This window comes from Dichotomopilus funicola (genome assembly GCF_033296635.1).
Source record: "Dichotomopilus funicola strain CBS 141.50 unplaced genomic scaffold C8A04scaffold_50, whole genome shotgun sequence".
Classification (NCBI taxonomy): Eukaryota; Fungi; Ascomycota; class Sordariomycetes; order Sordariales; family Chaetomiaceae; genus Dichotomopilus; species Dichotomopilus funicola.
The window spans coordinates 141,497-156,691 of NW_026944071.1; the positions used below are offsets into that span (position 1 = coordinate 141,497).

The 15,195-nt window shown below is 55.5% G+C and overlaps 5 protein-coding genes across 5 annotated transcripts; 2 read left to right on the forward strand and 3 right to left on the reverse strand.

Annotated features, from left to right (window-relative positions):
• Window positions 1–356: 356 nt before the first annotated feature.
• On the forward strand, window positions 357–1,128 carry C8A04DRAFT_38665 (CHAP domain-containing protein; the record flags this gene model as incomplete). The annotated part of the gene is made up of 2 exons (XM_062784305.1): window positions 357–738; window positions 812–1,128. 2 exons carry the CDS (start codon window positions 357–359, stop codon window positions 1,126–1,128), a joined length of 699 nt encoding a protein of 232 aa, XP_062635383.1.
• A 1,116-nt stretch (window positions 1,129–2,244) lies between these two features.
• C8A04DRAFT_38666 (uncharacterized protein) lies at window positions 2,245–9,038 on the reverse strand (the record flags this gene model as incomplete). Its single annotated transcript, XM_062784306.1, has 8 exons — window positions 2,245–3,726; window positions 3,777–4,346; window positions 4,401–5,027; window positions 5,082–5,204; window positions 5,258–5,668; window positions 6,234–6,343; window positions 6,417–8,750; window positions 8,807–9,038. The coding sequence occupies 8 exons, from the start codon at window positions 9,036–9,038 to the stop codon at window positions 2,245–2,247; spliced, it is 5,889 nt and encodes a 1,962-aa protein (XP_062635384.1).
• A 946-nt stretch (window positions 9,039–9,984) lies between these two features.
• On the forward strand, window positions 9,985–11,402 carry C8A04DRAFT_38667 (uncharacterized protein; the record flags this gene model as incomplete). The annotated part of the gene is made up of 2 exons (XM_062784307.1): window positions 9,985–10,018; window positions 10,201–11,402. The coding sequence occupies 2 exons, from the start codon at window positions 9,985–9,987 to the stop codon at window positions 11,400–11,402; spliced, it is 1,236 nt and encodes a 411-aa protein (XP_062635385.1).
• Window positions 11,403–12,101: 699 nt separating this feature from the next.
• On the reverse strand, window positions 12,102–13,523 carry C8A04DRAFT_38668 (carbon-nitrogen hydrolase; the record flags this gene model as incomplete). The annotated part of the gene is made up of 2 exons (XM_062784308.1): window positions 12,102–12,953; window positions 13,008–13,523. 2 exons carry the CDS (start codon window positions 13,521–13,523, stop codon window positions 12,102–12,104), a joined length of 1,368 nt encoding a protein of 455 aa, XP_062635386.1.
• Window positions 13,524–14,467: 944 nt separating this feature from the next.
• Window positions 14,468–14,753, reverse strand: C8A04DRAFT_30419 (uncharacterized protein; the record flags this gene model as incomplete). The annotated part of the gene is made up of 2 exons (XM_062781368.1): window positions 14,468–14,660; window positions 14,716–14,753. The coding sequence occupies 2 exons, from the start codon at window positions 14,751–14,753 to the stop codon at window positions 14,468–14,470; spliced, it is 231 nt and encodes a 76-aa protein (XP_062635387.1).
• Window positions 14,754–15,195: the final 442 nt, after the last annotated feature.

A 15,195-nucleotide genomic window follows, 5' to 3' on the forward strand; every position in this document is an offset into this window, starting at 1 on the left:
CACTGACGAAAATTGGCCCGTCTTACTGTCGGGCTTGAACATTCGCCAAAAAAGCTCCGTCAGGGGGAACTGCTCAGGATCAACGTCGGCCAACGCGTGGGACCGTGGTTCCAAAATCGGAACATTTTCGTCGTCAAGGGTCGAAGCTGAGATCGGGCACGATCTAATTCCGTACACAACAGCAATTCCGCACCCAGGAAAGACATCGCGCACGGAGTATAAAGATCTAGACGCGCCCGCCGATCACAACTTCTCATGTCCTTGGAGATATCAGCCCTCAGACATCAATCATCCTTACAGTCTCTTCCGCTTTTTTCCACAGCACTGATAACAACACTTACCGACACTCATTCACCATGAAGTTCCTTGTCTTCGCCGCCCTTTTCGAGGCCCTGGCCGTCTCGGTTACTTCGGCCTACCCTATCACCGGCAGCGTCGTCAACTGCCGCACTGGCCCTGGCACCTCCTACGCCGTCAAGAAGTCCTACAAGCTCAACGACGACGTTAAGATCAGCTGCCAGACCTCGGGCACCTCCGTGAGCGGCAACAACATCTGGGACAAGACCCAGGATGGCTGCTACGTCGCCGACTACTATGTCCGTACCGGCGTGAACGACTACGTCACCGGCAAGTGCTCGACCGGCGGCGGCGGCAGCACCATCCCGGGCCCGCGCACGGACGACTACCCGTACAAGTCCAGCTGCGGCGGTGTCGACAAGTGGAACTACTACAAGTGCCGTATGTCTTTTTTATTTTCCCGCCTTCCAATCCCCCCTCCCTGCTGCGCGTTAACATGCTAACCCCCGTCCAGAGTGCACCTCCTTCGTGGCGTGGCGCATCAACTCCCGCCTCGGCATCAACTTCCACAACCAGTACAAGGGTACCAACTGGGGCAACGCCAACACCTGGGATGAGGCCGCCAAGCGCACCGGCGTGACCGTCAACAGCACCCCCAAGCCCGGTTCCATCGCCCAGAGCAACGCCGGCGGCTACGGCCACGTCGCCTGGGTCACCGCCGTCGGCACTGACACCGTCACCGTCGAGGAGTACAACTACGGCAAGCGTGAGGCCTACGGCACCCGCACTGTTGCCAAGAGTTCTTTCAACTACATCCACATCAAGGTTTAAGCGCCTTGTTGGGTTCCTACTCTTAAATGAGGGACGCCTTCCATGGTCTGCTGTGCTGTGGATCGGTGACGGTATGGGGTTGTGGTGAGGGGTGGAGGGGTCGGAGAGGTTCATTTCATGTGTATAAAGGTTGGGCATCGGCGGAGGAACTGCAGATATTTTCTCTCTTAGATTATTGTACATACATCCTCTGTGTATATTTCAACTTAGACACGACTTTCACTGTCAATCATAGTTCTTGATATTTCCCCCCTTGACATCCCATCCAACCTCATTCCTCTTTTCCTACCTGGCCATTGCGGAGGTTGATGCTAAGAGTAAAGAACCTAAAAGGGGTGTTGGTGTGAATTTCGTTGCTAAAGTGCAGTGGTGAGGTTGTGATTGGGAAAAGTTCTCATGAAGAGGTGTTATAACTGAGCATTATAGGAGAGAGATGTACACACTAATTACATCAACGAATCGGGCACCATCGTACAGGACCCAATCATGTCCAAGCCATCAAACACTATCACAACAAACGACATCAAACCCTCACCAACTCAACGCCAAGGTATACCTACCCTTCCTCGAGTCTGGTCACTAAAAGTATACGTGTGTTTTTATTTAGTATTTTCCTACCTTTACATTCCGAGATATTCGTCTTCTACTGAGCAATGTGACGGTAAACTTGTGGAGGCAAGCCAGTTGTGTACCAGAGTGTGGATTAATGTGGCAGGGTTGAGAGCAGAAAGTTCTGAGGAAGAAGGAATCCAGGAAAGGGGGCAAGAAAAGGTGGAGGTAAAAAGGAAAGAAAAAAGAGAACGACCGTCTTTGTCCCTAAGCAAATATCTTACCAGTGTGTCATTGTAAGCAACGCTTACTATCAGAGGATGGGGGGCCTGGGAAATTCCGATATCAAGTCCAACTAGAATCCCATTAACGACAACTACGCCGTCTCTTTCGAGGTCGGCTGCGGCTTGCACTCTTTGTTGTGACCCCACTAGACGGATGGCATTTATGACCGGGGACACGCGCGTACGTTGACTTGACTTGATGGATAGATAAAAAGAATTATTTATTTCCCTATCGTAATCCCAGCTTCCCGCATTGACACCCAACCTCCTACAAATAAGCCCCTTATATATTATCCACCCCCCCAGCACTCATCACCCCCCGTCCAAACCACTCCGACACTGTCTTAAACCGATCCTCACTCCTCTCCAAAACATCCACAAACAACTCATGCCGTTCCGCATTCTCCTCCTGACTCCTCTTCAGCGTCCTGATCGTCGCATTCTCCCTTGCACACACCGGACATTCTTCCCCTTCCACTTCTACCGTCCCCCCTCCTCCTGCTCCTCCTATCCCAGTGCTATCTGGGATGGTACTAGCCCCACCCCCCCGTAAACACCGCTGATGAAAAGAGTGTTTACACAAGAAGTGCACCACGGGTAATTCCAACCCCCCCATGCACTGCGCGCAGCGGGTGGCTTGGAAGACAGCTGGGCGAGTGCCGAGCTCGGAAATCTCGCGACGGTGGGCGGCTGTGCCTTCGCGGAATTGGGCGGCTACGCGTTTGTTTTCGGCGATTTCTTTGCGTTCGCGCTCGATGCGGCGGGCGAGGTAGGGTTTGAGGAGACCCATTGTTGCTACGCCGCCGGTGGTACTTCCTTCTGTGGTTCCGGTGTTGCTGTTCGTGCCGTTTGTTCCGTTGGTAGTCCCATTGGCGTTGGGTGGTAGTCGTGATAGTGTTTGGACAACCTGCAACGGGGCCAACAGCCCATCTGCATCGATCAGGTCCAAAATAGCCGCCACCTCGTCCGCCCCGGCCTCTTCGAGGATCTTCGCGTCCGAGGTGAGATAGGACAGCGCCGCGGGATACAGCTGCGGTTCCTCAGGCCCATACTTGCGCAATGCGCGGATGGCGCCCCGCGTGTCTTTGGCTGAGGTGTAGGAGCGGAAAATGTCAAATAGCAGGCCGGACTGTTCCTTGACTAAGGTTGTGCCGTCGCGGAAGTTGGAGAGATGGGAGAGCAGGAGGACGTTGGAGTTCTCGATGGGCGGCGGGGGGCCCTTGAGATTCAACTCGGGCTTGTTGTTGATGAGTGTCTTGGCGCGCTGTTCCCATGTTTCGCGGTGTTGATCGTCGCCCTTCTTTTCGTTGGATTTGTGGAGGTACATCTCGAAGAGCGTAGTCGAGAGGTCCGTCCGGTCGGTTTCGGAGAGACTGTCTGCCTGGAGACAGGCTTCGAGGAAGACGATGAACTCGTCTGGGTGGTCGATGAACGAGGAGAAGGCTGTCCGGGGTTTGGGCGGGGTGTATTCGGGCGGTGGTATCTCCAGTCTTGCCGCGAGGTCACCTGCTGTGGGCCGGGCAGGCAATGCCGGAGCAGCATTCGCGTTTCGGTACGGTAACGGTATTAAATGGGTGAGATTCTGCACGGCATTGGCGGCTCCCACGACGAACCCGCCATTGGCCGCTGGTTGCGCGTCGGGGGCTACTGGCACCTCGACTTTGGGCACGAAGCGGCCCGTGTAGTAGTCGATAAATAGCTGCGTCGCATCTTCCGCGCAGTTCTCGATCAGCACGCGGGCGTACTTTTGGAGACACGAGTAGGCCTAGGCAGGTCAGTATATGGGCTTCTAGCAACGTTCTCGACTCAACATACCGTCTCAGGATCCAGGTGCCAAATGTAATCCAGCGCTTCAGCATACGCCTTAGAGTCCTCAATCAGGATATCCACCACAAGGTCGTGTTCCCCATGCTTCGTCGCTAGATACGCTGCCTGCTCGAAGTACCCGCCCTGTCGGCACATCGTGATGGCCGTGTCCAAGTCAAACTTGAGATCCCCCGGCGACTTGATGAACTTCTCCAGCTTGTCAATATCCTTCAGCTTGGCGTAGCAGTTCAGTAGCAGCGTGGTGTGATCAGACGTGGCCTTGTGGTGGTCGTGAAGTTCCTCCAGGTACTCAATGAGGTTGTGTATCCTCTGGGTATCGAGGAACTTGCGAATCACCTGCGACGGCTCGGTGCTGTCGATGGCCTTGATGTACTGCGTCATGGCTCCGTCGTAGTCGCCCTTTTGGTACAGGTGGTCGCCGTATTTGCGGTAGATAATGTTCTGCTGCTGCGCACTCAACCCGGACTTTTGCGCCAGCTCCACCGCGAGCGTGTACAGGTTCCGCTGATACATCATTTCCAGCCGCTGGCTTAGCGGTTTCTCGTGGTATCGGAAAACCTGACCTTGTTAGTTACCCTGCACACTCACGGAACAACCAAAACAAACACCAACCTTGCCGTCTTGCGTGAGCATGTACAAATCCCCCCACAGCTGAAAAATATGCTTCACATCCGACAACACCGTCTCGTTGTGCGCAATAATCCTCAGTCCCGGGTGAATCAGCGTGAACGTATAGATACTGTCAGCCGTCGCCCCCCAAAAACGCCGCCGTATCGTATCCGCATCCCCACTCGGCGTCGGCGGCGACACAAGCGCCACATAGTCCTGATACACCGAAATCAGCTTCTTCGGCGCTTCATAGGCCGTCGGCGGGCCCCTCCCATCCAGGGTATAATGATACACCGCATCGTCCCGCCCCACCACGATATCCCCCGTCTTCTTATCGACAGCCATGCACCCGACGCCACAGCCCGTATCCTCGACCGTCTTGGGCGGCTGGCCGTGTCCGCGCCCGACGACCACCAGCTTCAGGATCCGCGAGGTGGTCGCGACAAACAGCGTAGTCAGCCCAGCGTCGACGTGCAGTTCCACGCCGGTGATGGGCTCGTCCGACTCGTGGATGATGCGCTGCTTCGAGCCGAGGTCGTTGATCAGGTCGCCGCGGATGACGATGACCGCGCCGTTTGCAAATCCCACGGCAACCTGCGTCAGGTCCTCGGTCGCGGCGAATGCCGAGATCTAACCTGTTAGCTTGTCCCCCGAACCCCTTTCTGCTAAAGCAAAGAAACCTACCGGAAACGGCTTCTTCCCATTATTAATCACCACCGAGCTCAAACATGTCGGAATCCCCGTCTTCCTCACCGGCTTATCCAACGCCCACACCTTCAACACCGGCTGGCTTTCACCCCCGGCTTCCTGTTTACCATCAGCAACTGTCCAACCCCCCCCAAAACTCCTTAAAGACCTACCGCAACAGTAACCAAATAACTCGTCCCCTCCACCTGTCTCATAAACGTAATACTCGGAGCCCTCGCCCCCGCCGTACCCCCCGCCCCCGTCGAAACCACTGTCGTACCACCTCCCTCATAAGCCCGAAACGACCTAACCACTTTCCAACTGGACCCCACAATCCTCACCACCCCATCATAGGTCCCGAGAAAGAGGGACTCTGACCCGGAGCAAACGGCGGAGATGTCGTTGCTTTCGAAGAAAGTGCGGGTGCTGAGGGAGGAGGACGATGGCGATGATGATGGTGGGCTGGGGTTGTTGGTGTTGTGGGGTTGGGGTTGTGCTTGTTGGTCGGTGGTGGTGGAGGCGTTGATGTTATCGTCGTCGGGGAGCTTGATTTGGGTTGCGTTGAAGAAGTCGAAGGACCGCCACTGGAAAGAGAAGGGGGTTGTTAGTTGGGTTCAGTGGTTGGTGGGGGAGGAAGTGAGAGAACTGGTAATCAGGGGATTGGGGAAGTGGACGTGGGGGACGAACTGTTAGCGCCATGGTGGCATCTTTGTTGCCGAATTGGCGGACAATCTGGGCGGTGTTGCGGAAGAGCCTGGCGCCGTGTGAGGAGCGTGATATGGCGAGAACGGTGCCGGTGATGGGTGACGTTGCGATGGTTGGGGACCTTGTTGGTTGGAGCTTGAGCTCCCCTGTCCGCGACATGCAGTGGGTCCGTGCACCGCTGCAGGTTGAGGATAACCCTAACCCTCATATCACAAGCTCAACATCATCCATTGCATCGACACAAAAGAGTAAGAAAGACATCATGTTTGTTCACATGTATCAAATGGTTTAAATGGTTACTTCAAGAATAAGCCGGAATCATCCCCTATCTGCCCTTCTCCTCTTCCACTCCTTCAAAGCCCCCACCAATTCCCCCTCCCTTCCCTGATCCACCCCTCTAGCCTGCGCAACTTGCCCCTCGTCCCCAAGATGAACCAACGGCACCATCGACGGCCGACCATGAGCACACTGAAACGGAAACGCACAACCCGCCAGCCCCCGTACAAGCTCCACACACTGCTCCCGCGTCAAGGGATCATTGAACATGATTGCGCCTGCACCTATGTTAGCCAACTAAAAATCGCAATTATCAAGGCAAGACTAGAGAGCAGAAGGGGGGTAGCTTACTCCTGCACGCCCTGGAGTGAATCATCTCCAAAATCCCCTTGGGACAATCATGAAACCTCTTTACCCACTCCCCATCTCTCCCCGCCACCGTCCGTACCGGCCGCGGCGCCGTATTCCGCCTCGCGCCCTGTGATGGCCTCCAGATCTCTTTCCGCAGCAGGTCAATCAACAACCGTGGCTCGAGCCGGCACCGCTCTGCAATACTCACTGGGAGGCTGCGAACTTCGGCTGTCGCACCCCGGTTGGTGGAGGGTTCGGGGAGGATGTCGTAGGATATGCCCCAGTGAGCGAAATAGGTTTTGGACTGGACGATAAGACGTCCGTCTTGTTCGGAGAGTTGGAATCGAAGGGGTTTGTCCAGGATTTGGGTTTGTGCCACTAGGTGAGTGTCGTCCGAGAGAGATGGGATGAAGTAGGACTGGAGGAGGGCTTCAACTTTGCATCGCTCGTCTGCGGCGTGTTGGTCAACGAGGACAAGCAAGGGCTCTTGGTTGGTGCGTCCGGGGGTTGGGCCCGAGGTTTGGTTGGTGTACACTTTGATCAGGATGAATTTTTGATCCACCTGGGCTACTACCTCTGCGTCATGTAGAGCAGTCTTGGAGATTCGTCCCTCGAGGGTGGACAGCATAGGACCGTTTGATGTTTCTGCAGCCAACGCCTCAAAATTGTGGGCCGGTCCGACTTGCTCGCAGCAAAGTTCCCAGGATGTTCGGGGAATAGGTGGCTCCACGGGTTGGAAAACCGTAGTCTGCGGTATTGTAGGTCTTGGTAGTCGTAGTAGATCTCTCCTGGGCTTTCGGCTTACTACTGCGGGACTGGCCCTTCTATTTGTACTGGGGCTCGCGCGGATAGCAAATCCGGTGCGCGGGTCGATGAGAGATTTGAGCTTGGTGGTTGGGTCCGTCCACACGATGGTCTCCCTTTCGCTTCTCGTTTCGGAACCAGGTAGAATCTCTATTTCTGGGGGTTTCCGGACCTTTCCAGTGACAATAGATGAGACGTCTGAATCCTCGAAGGGCTTCCGCACGAGTTTGCCAGAGCCATCAAACAACGGGTTCGCCAATAGCTCGGACCGCGATACGGTTGGAAGGCTCGGCTGTTTACCGGCAGGCGATGGTAAGGCACTGGGAACACTCGATTTGGCGGTCTTTGGGGCACCGGACTTCGTTTGTGGCCATGCCGAGAAAGGAGAGGCGGACCTTTCCGAAAGGCGATCCCTCGAACGTTGAATCGTAGAGTTCCGCCGGAAACCGGTCCCCGATCGTATTTGTTTGACAGTTGAGGCTTGAACCGAGGCTTGAACCCGTTTCCGGGTCGTAGATGGGGGAACCATCACCGGAGACGCTGCCCTCTTTGGCCGTTTTAATCGCTCGACTGCAGCGATGGACCGTGGTCGGAAATGGTGCTTCTTGAGAAATTCGTAGACCATAACCTGAAGGAGGTCCGTGATCAGGGCCACACTGAAACGTTTACCATCCAAAACATCGTCCACGTCGACGGCTCGCTCCACATCCAAAATGATCTGAAGGAAGAACATGGGCCACCTGTCGACGCCCTTCTTGGGCTTGAGTTCCTTGCCGGTAAACCCGTCAGTTTTAACTAAGCACCCATGCTCGTCGACGGCTGCCTCTTCAACTATGCCAAAACTCGATTCTTCAAAAACGCGGTTGATGTCGTCGTAGAATAGGTTTGACTGAAGCTCGTTCATCAAAGGTTGAACACCGAGGGCAATGAACTGTACCCGCTTGCTAGCAACGGGCTGCAATGAGGCACACCCTCTCACGGAAACTCCAGAAGCCGTAGCCCCGATCGGGACCCACGATTCGGAGCGTCCGTCCGCTAACGAAGCCTGTTCAAGGAGCTCCGTAGTGCGGCTGACGATACTCGGGGCCGTGCGATAACCTCGACCCCATTCTAACACGCTCGCCGTCGTTAAAGTCACAGTCCTTCGCGCATACACATCCTGAACCAAAACGGCCACCTTCCCTGGCCAGCAAAGGAGGAACGCAACAATGCTAGAGACGAGCTGGTCAAATTCCTTAAAGGTGCCGGCTCGCTCCACTTCCACTGCCCGTTGCTTGACACGGACGGGCATGGAACCAAAAAGATCGCGGACGGTGACACGGGTGCCGCTCGCAAATGCGAGCACTCGCTCCTCTTGCGGGGCTGGCAGATGGCGGGAGATCACGCGGGAGTTGTGGATAGCTAGCGAATTGTGCGTCCGGTAATCCCGATGGTGAGAACTGATGGAGAGCAGAGAGAGCGAGGCCAGGGCGGCAAGGAACTCCCCGCGCTTCCCATGAGAGTCGGGCCGTGGGGGGTATTTCGACGTATCTATGAAGTCAATAAATTATCAACCAGGTACTCCGGACCATGATTCAAGCACGTACAGTGAAGTTTACCAAGTCCCCCGTCATCCCGAAAACAAGCCGGCGGGATCCCAAGACCGTTGTCTTCCGAAGAGCAGTTCCCGCGACTGTAGTCAACCGAGATGTTGATCTTCGATGCACCTGCATCAAGCGAATTCTGCAGCAGGCCAAGCACGGCACCATTCAGGGAGATAATAGCCGACGAGGACTTGATCTGTGCGGCAACGTCCGCGGGCAGCGGCTGGATCGACATGGTGGCTGGGAGTGCGACATGGCAAAAAGGCGTGAGGCTGCCACTTGGATCGGAGTACGTGGTGTGGTTGATGTGCTGCCAAGGAAAGCTTGATGAGGGTTTGTTGTTGCTGCTGCAACTGCAAGTGCGTCACCGCATCACTGGGGCAACTGCGCTGGGTAATTTGGGGCAAAATAGAGAAGAGAAGTTCAAACAGAACAGCATACGTTTCTGTGCAAAGAATGAAAAGTCTTGAAGAAAAAAAATAAACCTGAAATCAGCCAGAGTAAACCTCGAGAGTTTCCAGATGTTACGATGGGTGAAGCTTTACGGATAACATCGGTGTGGTTTGTTTAGTGGTGAAAGTGGCAGTGGGGCAAGCTTTGCCGAAGGTCAGGCCGCCGGCCGGGATCGACAAAAGTGGGGCATCTGACCCACATTTCAACGCACGTGAAGCTCACACCCCAGCTGGCACAGCTGAAGCAGCCGTCCAGCCAACCCCGAAGCCCCAGGCTTGCCACGACCCTGGAGCGGCAAAGCTGGAAGTTGCATGGACCCGTTTCACCCCATCAACGTGCAGCGTCGGGGACAAACCATCATCAAACATTCTCTCGTTGGTTTCTTTCTTCTGTGGCCGCGCCGGACAGACTCTTTGTGTTGGCCACCTTCTTTTCCGTGCGGATGCGCCTCAAAACGAACCTAATCCCACTCAACACCACCAATTTCGAACCCGACCACAGCCTGCAATCGCCGTTGCTGCGCATTCAACATAACCGACGTTGATTCCCGTTCCCGAAGATTTTAAGGGTCTCCGTGGTGGATTAATTGCCGCGCGCTCGTATACATTGCTCGGTCTCAGAGCCCCGACCATACCCCAACTACGCCATTTTGCTTATCGTCGCATGACGTTTTCGCCTCGAACCCAATCTATTCTCTCGTGCGCGGTCTTGCATTGCGGCCCGCCCTCATGGCAATGACAGAGGCGGCGACCCAACAACATGGTACGCAAAACTACATAAACCGCGCCTGGTCCCTCCTTGAACTCCTCTCCTCTCAGTCTTGGGATTCACAACATGGCAACGCGGTGGCTGCACCTCAATCTTGCAATTTCACACACTGTTCCCCGCACCTAAGACGAACATGTGTCTCTTCTCCAGCAGGAATGCTAACAAAGCCGCACTAGACCAGCCCGGCCGGTTAGGCCGTCGAGGGCCTTTCTCCGCCTTGATGAAGAAACTCGCGAACCTAAAAACCGCCTCGTCTAGTGATGGGAGCCGTCACTCTGCTTCGAAAAGAGGCGGCGCGAAGAAACCTCCCAACAACCCATACCCACAGTCTGGCCGTATCGTCGTGAGCAGTTCCCCACGAGTCAGTCACTACTCAGTGTCCTCGGGGCCGAGTCAACAACTGGCAAGCGTATCCTCGCTCAACCACTCCGGCTCGTTGCGGCGATCCAGCGACGAACAACCCCCACCGACAATGGGCGGCCATTCGATAGCCCCGACCGTCTCAACCGACCAGGGCACCTACCGATCCACAATCACATACTCACGCCGCGACTCGTCGCTCGCTGGGACAAGCCGAACCGCAACCGACCGGAGAGGCGGTAACAGCACCTTCTCCTCGCCGGCACCGTCCGTCCGGTCGCTCACGACGACCCTAACAACAATACAAACCGTAAATCCAATCCCCGGCGGTGGAGGAGGGGGTGGCGTGGGCACCCAACAGACAACGAACCACCACTCCCACAACTCCAACTCCCAAATCATCCACTTCCACCAGCCCTTCCCGACGAATTCCCCGGCCTCCGCCATCCCGGCCCACATGGCCACCGCAAGTGGCAGCACCTCCAGCGCTTTCCAGCACAACACCTACACCACGGCGACCGCCAACAACCTCCTCACCGACAACGCCTCGATCCTAACGCTCGCGTCCTCCTCCAAGCGCCGACGCCGCCGCTCCTTCGACACCGACGCCTCGGTCCGCGCGCTCGCACCGTCATCCCTCTGGGGCGGCTCCCGCGAGTCTCTACCACTAAGCGTACTCTCGGCCACCATGGACGGCGGGCCGACCACACCCGGCCTACACCGTGGCGCGGCGGAGCGCACGAGCATTTACTCGGCCACGGGGATCCTGGGGACCGCGGCGGGGAGTGACCGGAATAGCTTTTATGCGAAGCAGGGGTTTACGGGGGGAGTGAGTGGTGGTGGAGACGGCGCGAGTGTGAGGAGTGGGTTGTTGGGACATGGTAGGGCGGATAGTGTCGCGGGCAGTATTGGTGGGGGGTTGATTGTGCCGTCTGGGACGAGTCCGTTGTCGAGTCCGAGGGAGGAGGAGAAGGAGGCGGAGGCGGAGGGGGTGGATGAGACGATGGAGAAGATTTGAAGTTGAAGGTCCGAACTGACAGTTGCATTCATGGTGGGGGGTTTTATGTGGGTTCGGACGGTTGGTTGGTTGGGGTTGTCATACTTATCTATGGAATTGGGCTGGATCAGAAGCAATGGATGGATAATGGCTTGGATGGGTCATGATCGGATCAGGCTGGGTTTCGGTAACCTACCCAGGTCGGTCGGCTGGGTGCTACGCGGAGTTTCGGATTATTATCTCGGTATCATGGGTTTACTGGCATGTCATGTCCTGGAAGGAGGTGGTCTGTCTTGTGCGTTTTGCTTTTGCGCTTTTCTCTTGCGCTACTTTTAAGAGAGGGCAACATTGAACAACACTGTTCAGTACTATATACCAATATACGGGGTGTACCTTGTTGACTTATTTGCAATATGTTCTGTCTCGGGCCGGCAATCTTTGCCCATATATTTTCAACTCCGTTCTGTGCCAGTGATTTGATCCCCAAGCTCTGAGCGCATACCTGCCTGCAGCTACCTCAGAACATATGAACCCCCAACAAGTGTCTCGACCTAAACCTAACATAATTTCACACTAACACCCCCCATTCACCAACCAATGGCAATCTACTCGCCCCCTCAACTCAACCTTAACTTACTCAACCTCAGTTCACTGGACATTCAACTCACCCAACCCCACTCGCATCATCACGCCACTTACTCACTCAATAAGACCACTCCCTCAATAAGGCAAAGCCTCCATCCTCAACCCAGCAACCTCCAACCGAAACGAGTCATTCCGCGAGTAACTTCCCCCCGTGTCCAAGTCCAACCGGCCCCGCACACAATCGTCAAAGTCGACATCAGCATAGATCAGACTGTCCGGTGACGGGTCGTCCCATTGTGGGCCGGCGAGAACGGAACCGAAGGGTGAGGTTATGGAGGAGCCGCCGCGGGAGAGGAATTCGGGTTGTTGTTTTGTTTGGGGTTGTTTTGGGGGGTGGGTCGGGGCTTGGGTATGGTGTTTGGAGGTGGATGGTGGGTTGAATGGGTTGGTAGTGGTAGTGGTAGTGGAGGTGGCAGTATCTGATTCTGTGGCGCAGAGAACGATCTCATTGCCGTCCTCGTCGAAAACGGATTGTCGTCGGGCCCGTGGCTTCGGGGGCGAGGTCTGTGGGGACGGCATAGAGTCCGGGAGCACAATCTCATTGCCATCTTCGTCGATAACCGACGATCTTCGGCCGCGGTGGTGTGGCCCATCGACAGCAATATTGCCGTGTTCCTTGGGTACGGGGATTGTGTGCCCGTTCGTTTCTGGCAACGGCTTGCGGACACACATGTTGGAGCTCACCACAAAACACCGGCCCTCGATTCCAATCGTCCGAAGCAAGGGGAGCCAGGTATCCCGCCCGTCCGCCGTGGGCGCCAAGTAGAGGTTGATGTTCTGCGCGTAGAGCGACTGCCGGACCAGCGGCATGTAGTTCTCCCAGCAGATAGCCGCGGCTAGGTTGATGCGCACGCCCCGGATGACGGTGCTCACTGCTTGGAGGGTTGCTGGCGAGCCTTGAGCCCAGACGAGTCTCTCGGTTCCAGTCTGAGTTGTCAGTATGATGCACAGAATTAGGGTGTGTGACTTAGAACAACGTACAGGCATAACCTTCCGCCGCTTCCCAATAATCCCCAGCTTCGGACACACATACACCACCGAGCAATACATACTCCCACCCGCCTTCTCAATCAACCCCGTCACAACAAACACGCCCGTCTCCCTCGCAATCCGCTCCAACTCCTCCCGCGTCCCATCCCCGCGTTTATTACCCACCACATCCCCCGTCTCACTCCCAGTTACCCCATCCCCGGCTAACTCCCTCCGTACCCATGCCTGCCCGGCCCCGGCCCCATCCCCGACGGTATCACCCAGATCGACCGCACTCCGAAAATACTGCAGATACTCTTCGCGTCCAGCATCGGTCCGAGCGCCGATGACACTGCCGAAGTGAGTGCCACGCGGGTAGCCGCCGAGGTAGGCCTCGGGCAGAAGGAGGAGGTCGATGTGTTGGGCTGCGGCGCGGCGGGCGATGTGCTCGAGCTGGGTTAGGGTTGCGGCTGTGGTGGGTTGGGTGCTGGGGGAGGCGGTGCCGAGGCGGATTGTTTGGGGGGGCATGGTGCTTTGTGTTTTTGTTAAGGAGTTACGGTTTTTTTAGTGAGAATACGGCCTTTTGGTGAGATACGGTAGGTTTCAGGTAGGTACATGTATTATAAAGTATGAGATGGGTGTGAGTTGATGCCAGTCTCACGATCCTCTCACTGGGCTCATGTCATGCGGGAGGTCTGGCGGGGTTGATGTTGGGTTAACCGTGGAAATGACGTAATGTCTCGCTTGTTTTGGCGAGCAAAACATCGCCAGTGTCCATGAGCTTGAGCTCGGTTTGAGCTTCACTCACTATCCATTTTAAGTACTGGCCCGCCACTGACTCTCCATTTCAACTTAATACCCCGCAGTATGAGGGGCCTGAGCGGCATGATTTATTACTTGTACTCAAAATATCAATTGAATTTCGAGAGGAAAGAACCACCCGCATTGGGGTGAATTGAGTGAGACGCAATTTCGGAAAGATGAACCCAGCTTAGTCATCTGACCCCGGATTCCATGGGACCCGCCGTGAAACGCGTCCCACACCAAACCTTCGTTCAACCACACTCCAAACGATCTCGACTTGAGGTCTCGCGAAACCATCTCGACCGAATCGGCGCCCTTGCAGTCCACAGTTTTCTTATCTGTCACGCGACGATGGCGCCTCTTAGTCCAGTCAAAGATAGCCTCCGATGTCGCACCCGGACCTCCGACGTCGTCAGAGCGGGGCTCTTCCATTGGCTTGCAGCGTCGGAGTTACCGCGATAGAGAACAGTGCCAACATTGACTCAACACCACGAAGTTACATTGATCGGACGGAATTAACACGAACAATTGTAGCTTTTGACCCGGTATGCATACTAACTAAAATTAACAAAATTAAGAGGTCCCCATTCCAACTCCAGCGCTGACTCCAGAGGTATATCCCAGTAAGGTGCTGCAAACATCAAAAGCACATATCGAACACCGCCCGCTTAAGACGAAGAACTCGAGTCTTGCAAGGTCGGTGAGACTTCATCGGCCAGACGGTTCATCTTCCCCATGGCGGTTCTCAGCCGGGCCTTCACGTCACCGACGTCACGTTGTCCTCGAAGCAGCCGCTCCGTTACATCCCCCGGGGTGTTGAGGTATCTCTCAAGGGAGTAAGACATGTTGTCCGACGGTTTTCTAGACCTGGTGTTAGTGGATACTGGTCTGGGGTTGGGTGGGAAGTTTGACCAACCCTTCACCGGAGAGCTTGAGGGTGTTGCCCGCGTCCATGTCGTGCGACGTTACGATTGTCTTCACGTGTTCTCGTTGGTTCGATTGTTGCCCGCAAGTATGTTTCGACTTCTCGATCTGATACTGATGACTTTGTGTAGAAGATGGTGATATGGATTCTCTTCTTGGTCCATCATGGCGGGCGGTGTGCCAGCACACCCTCATTTATCTTCTCCCAGTTGCCAGGCACATCTCTTCTTGTGTGGGAGTCATGGAACAAAGACGCTGGAGTCCGCAGTTGAGCATTTCGTAACACAGCATGGCTTGGACGAGGGTGTGGTTCCGAAATACGGATCTAGGGTGTGTTCTCACGGAACACCGTTCACACACTGGGTCGTTTCAGGGGCATTTTGGGATCCCAAAACGAAACCCATTTTCGCGATTGGGCTATTGCGAACCTCTTACCTTGGGTAACGGCCCGTTCGGTCAAGGATTTCAGATC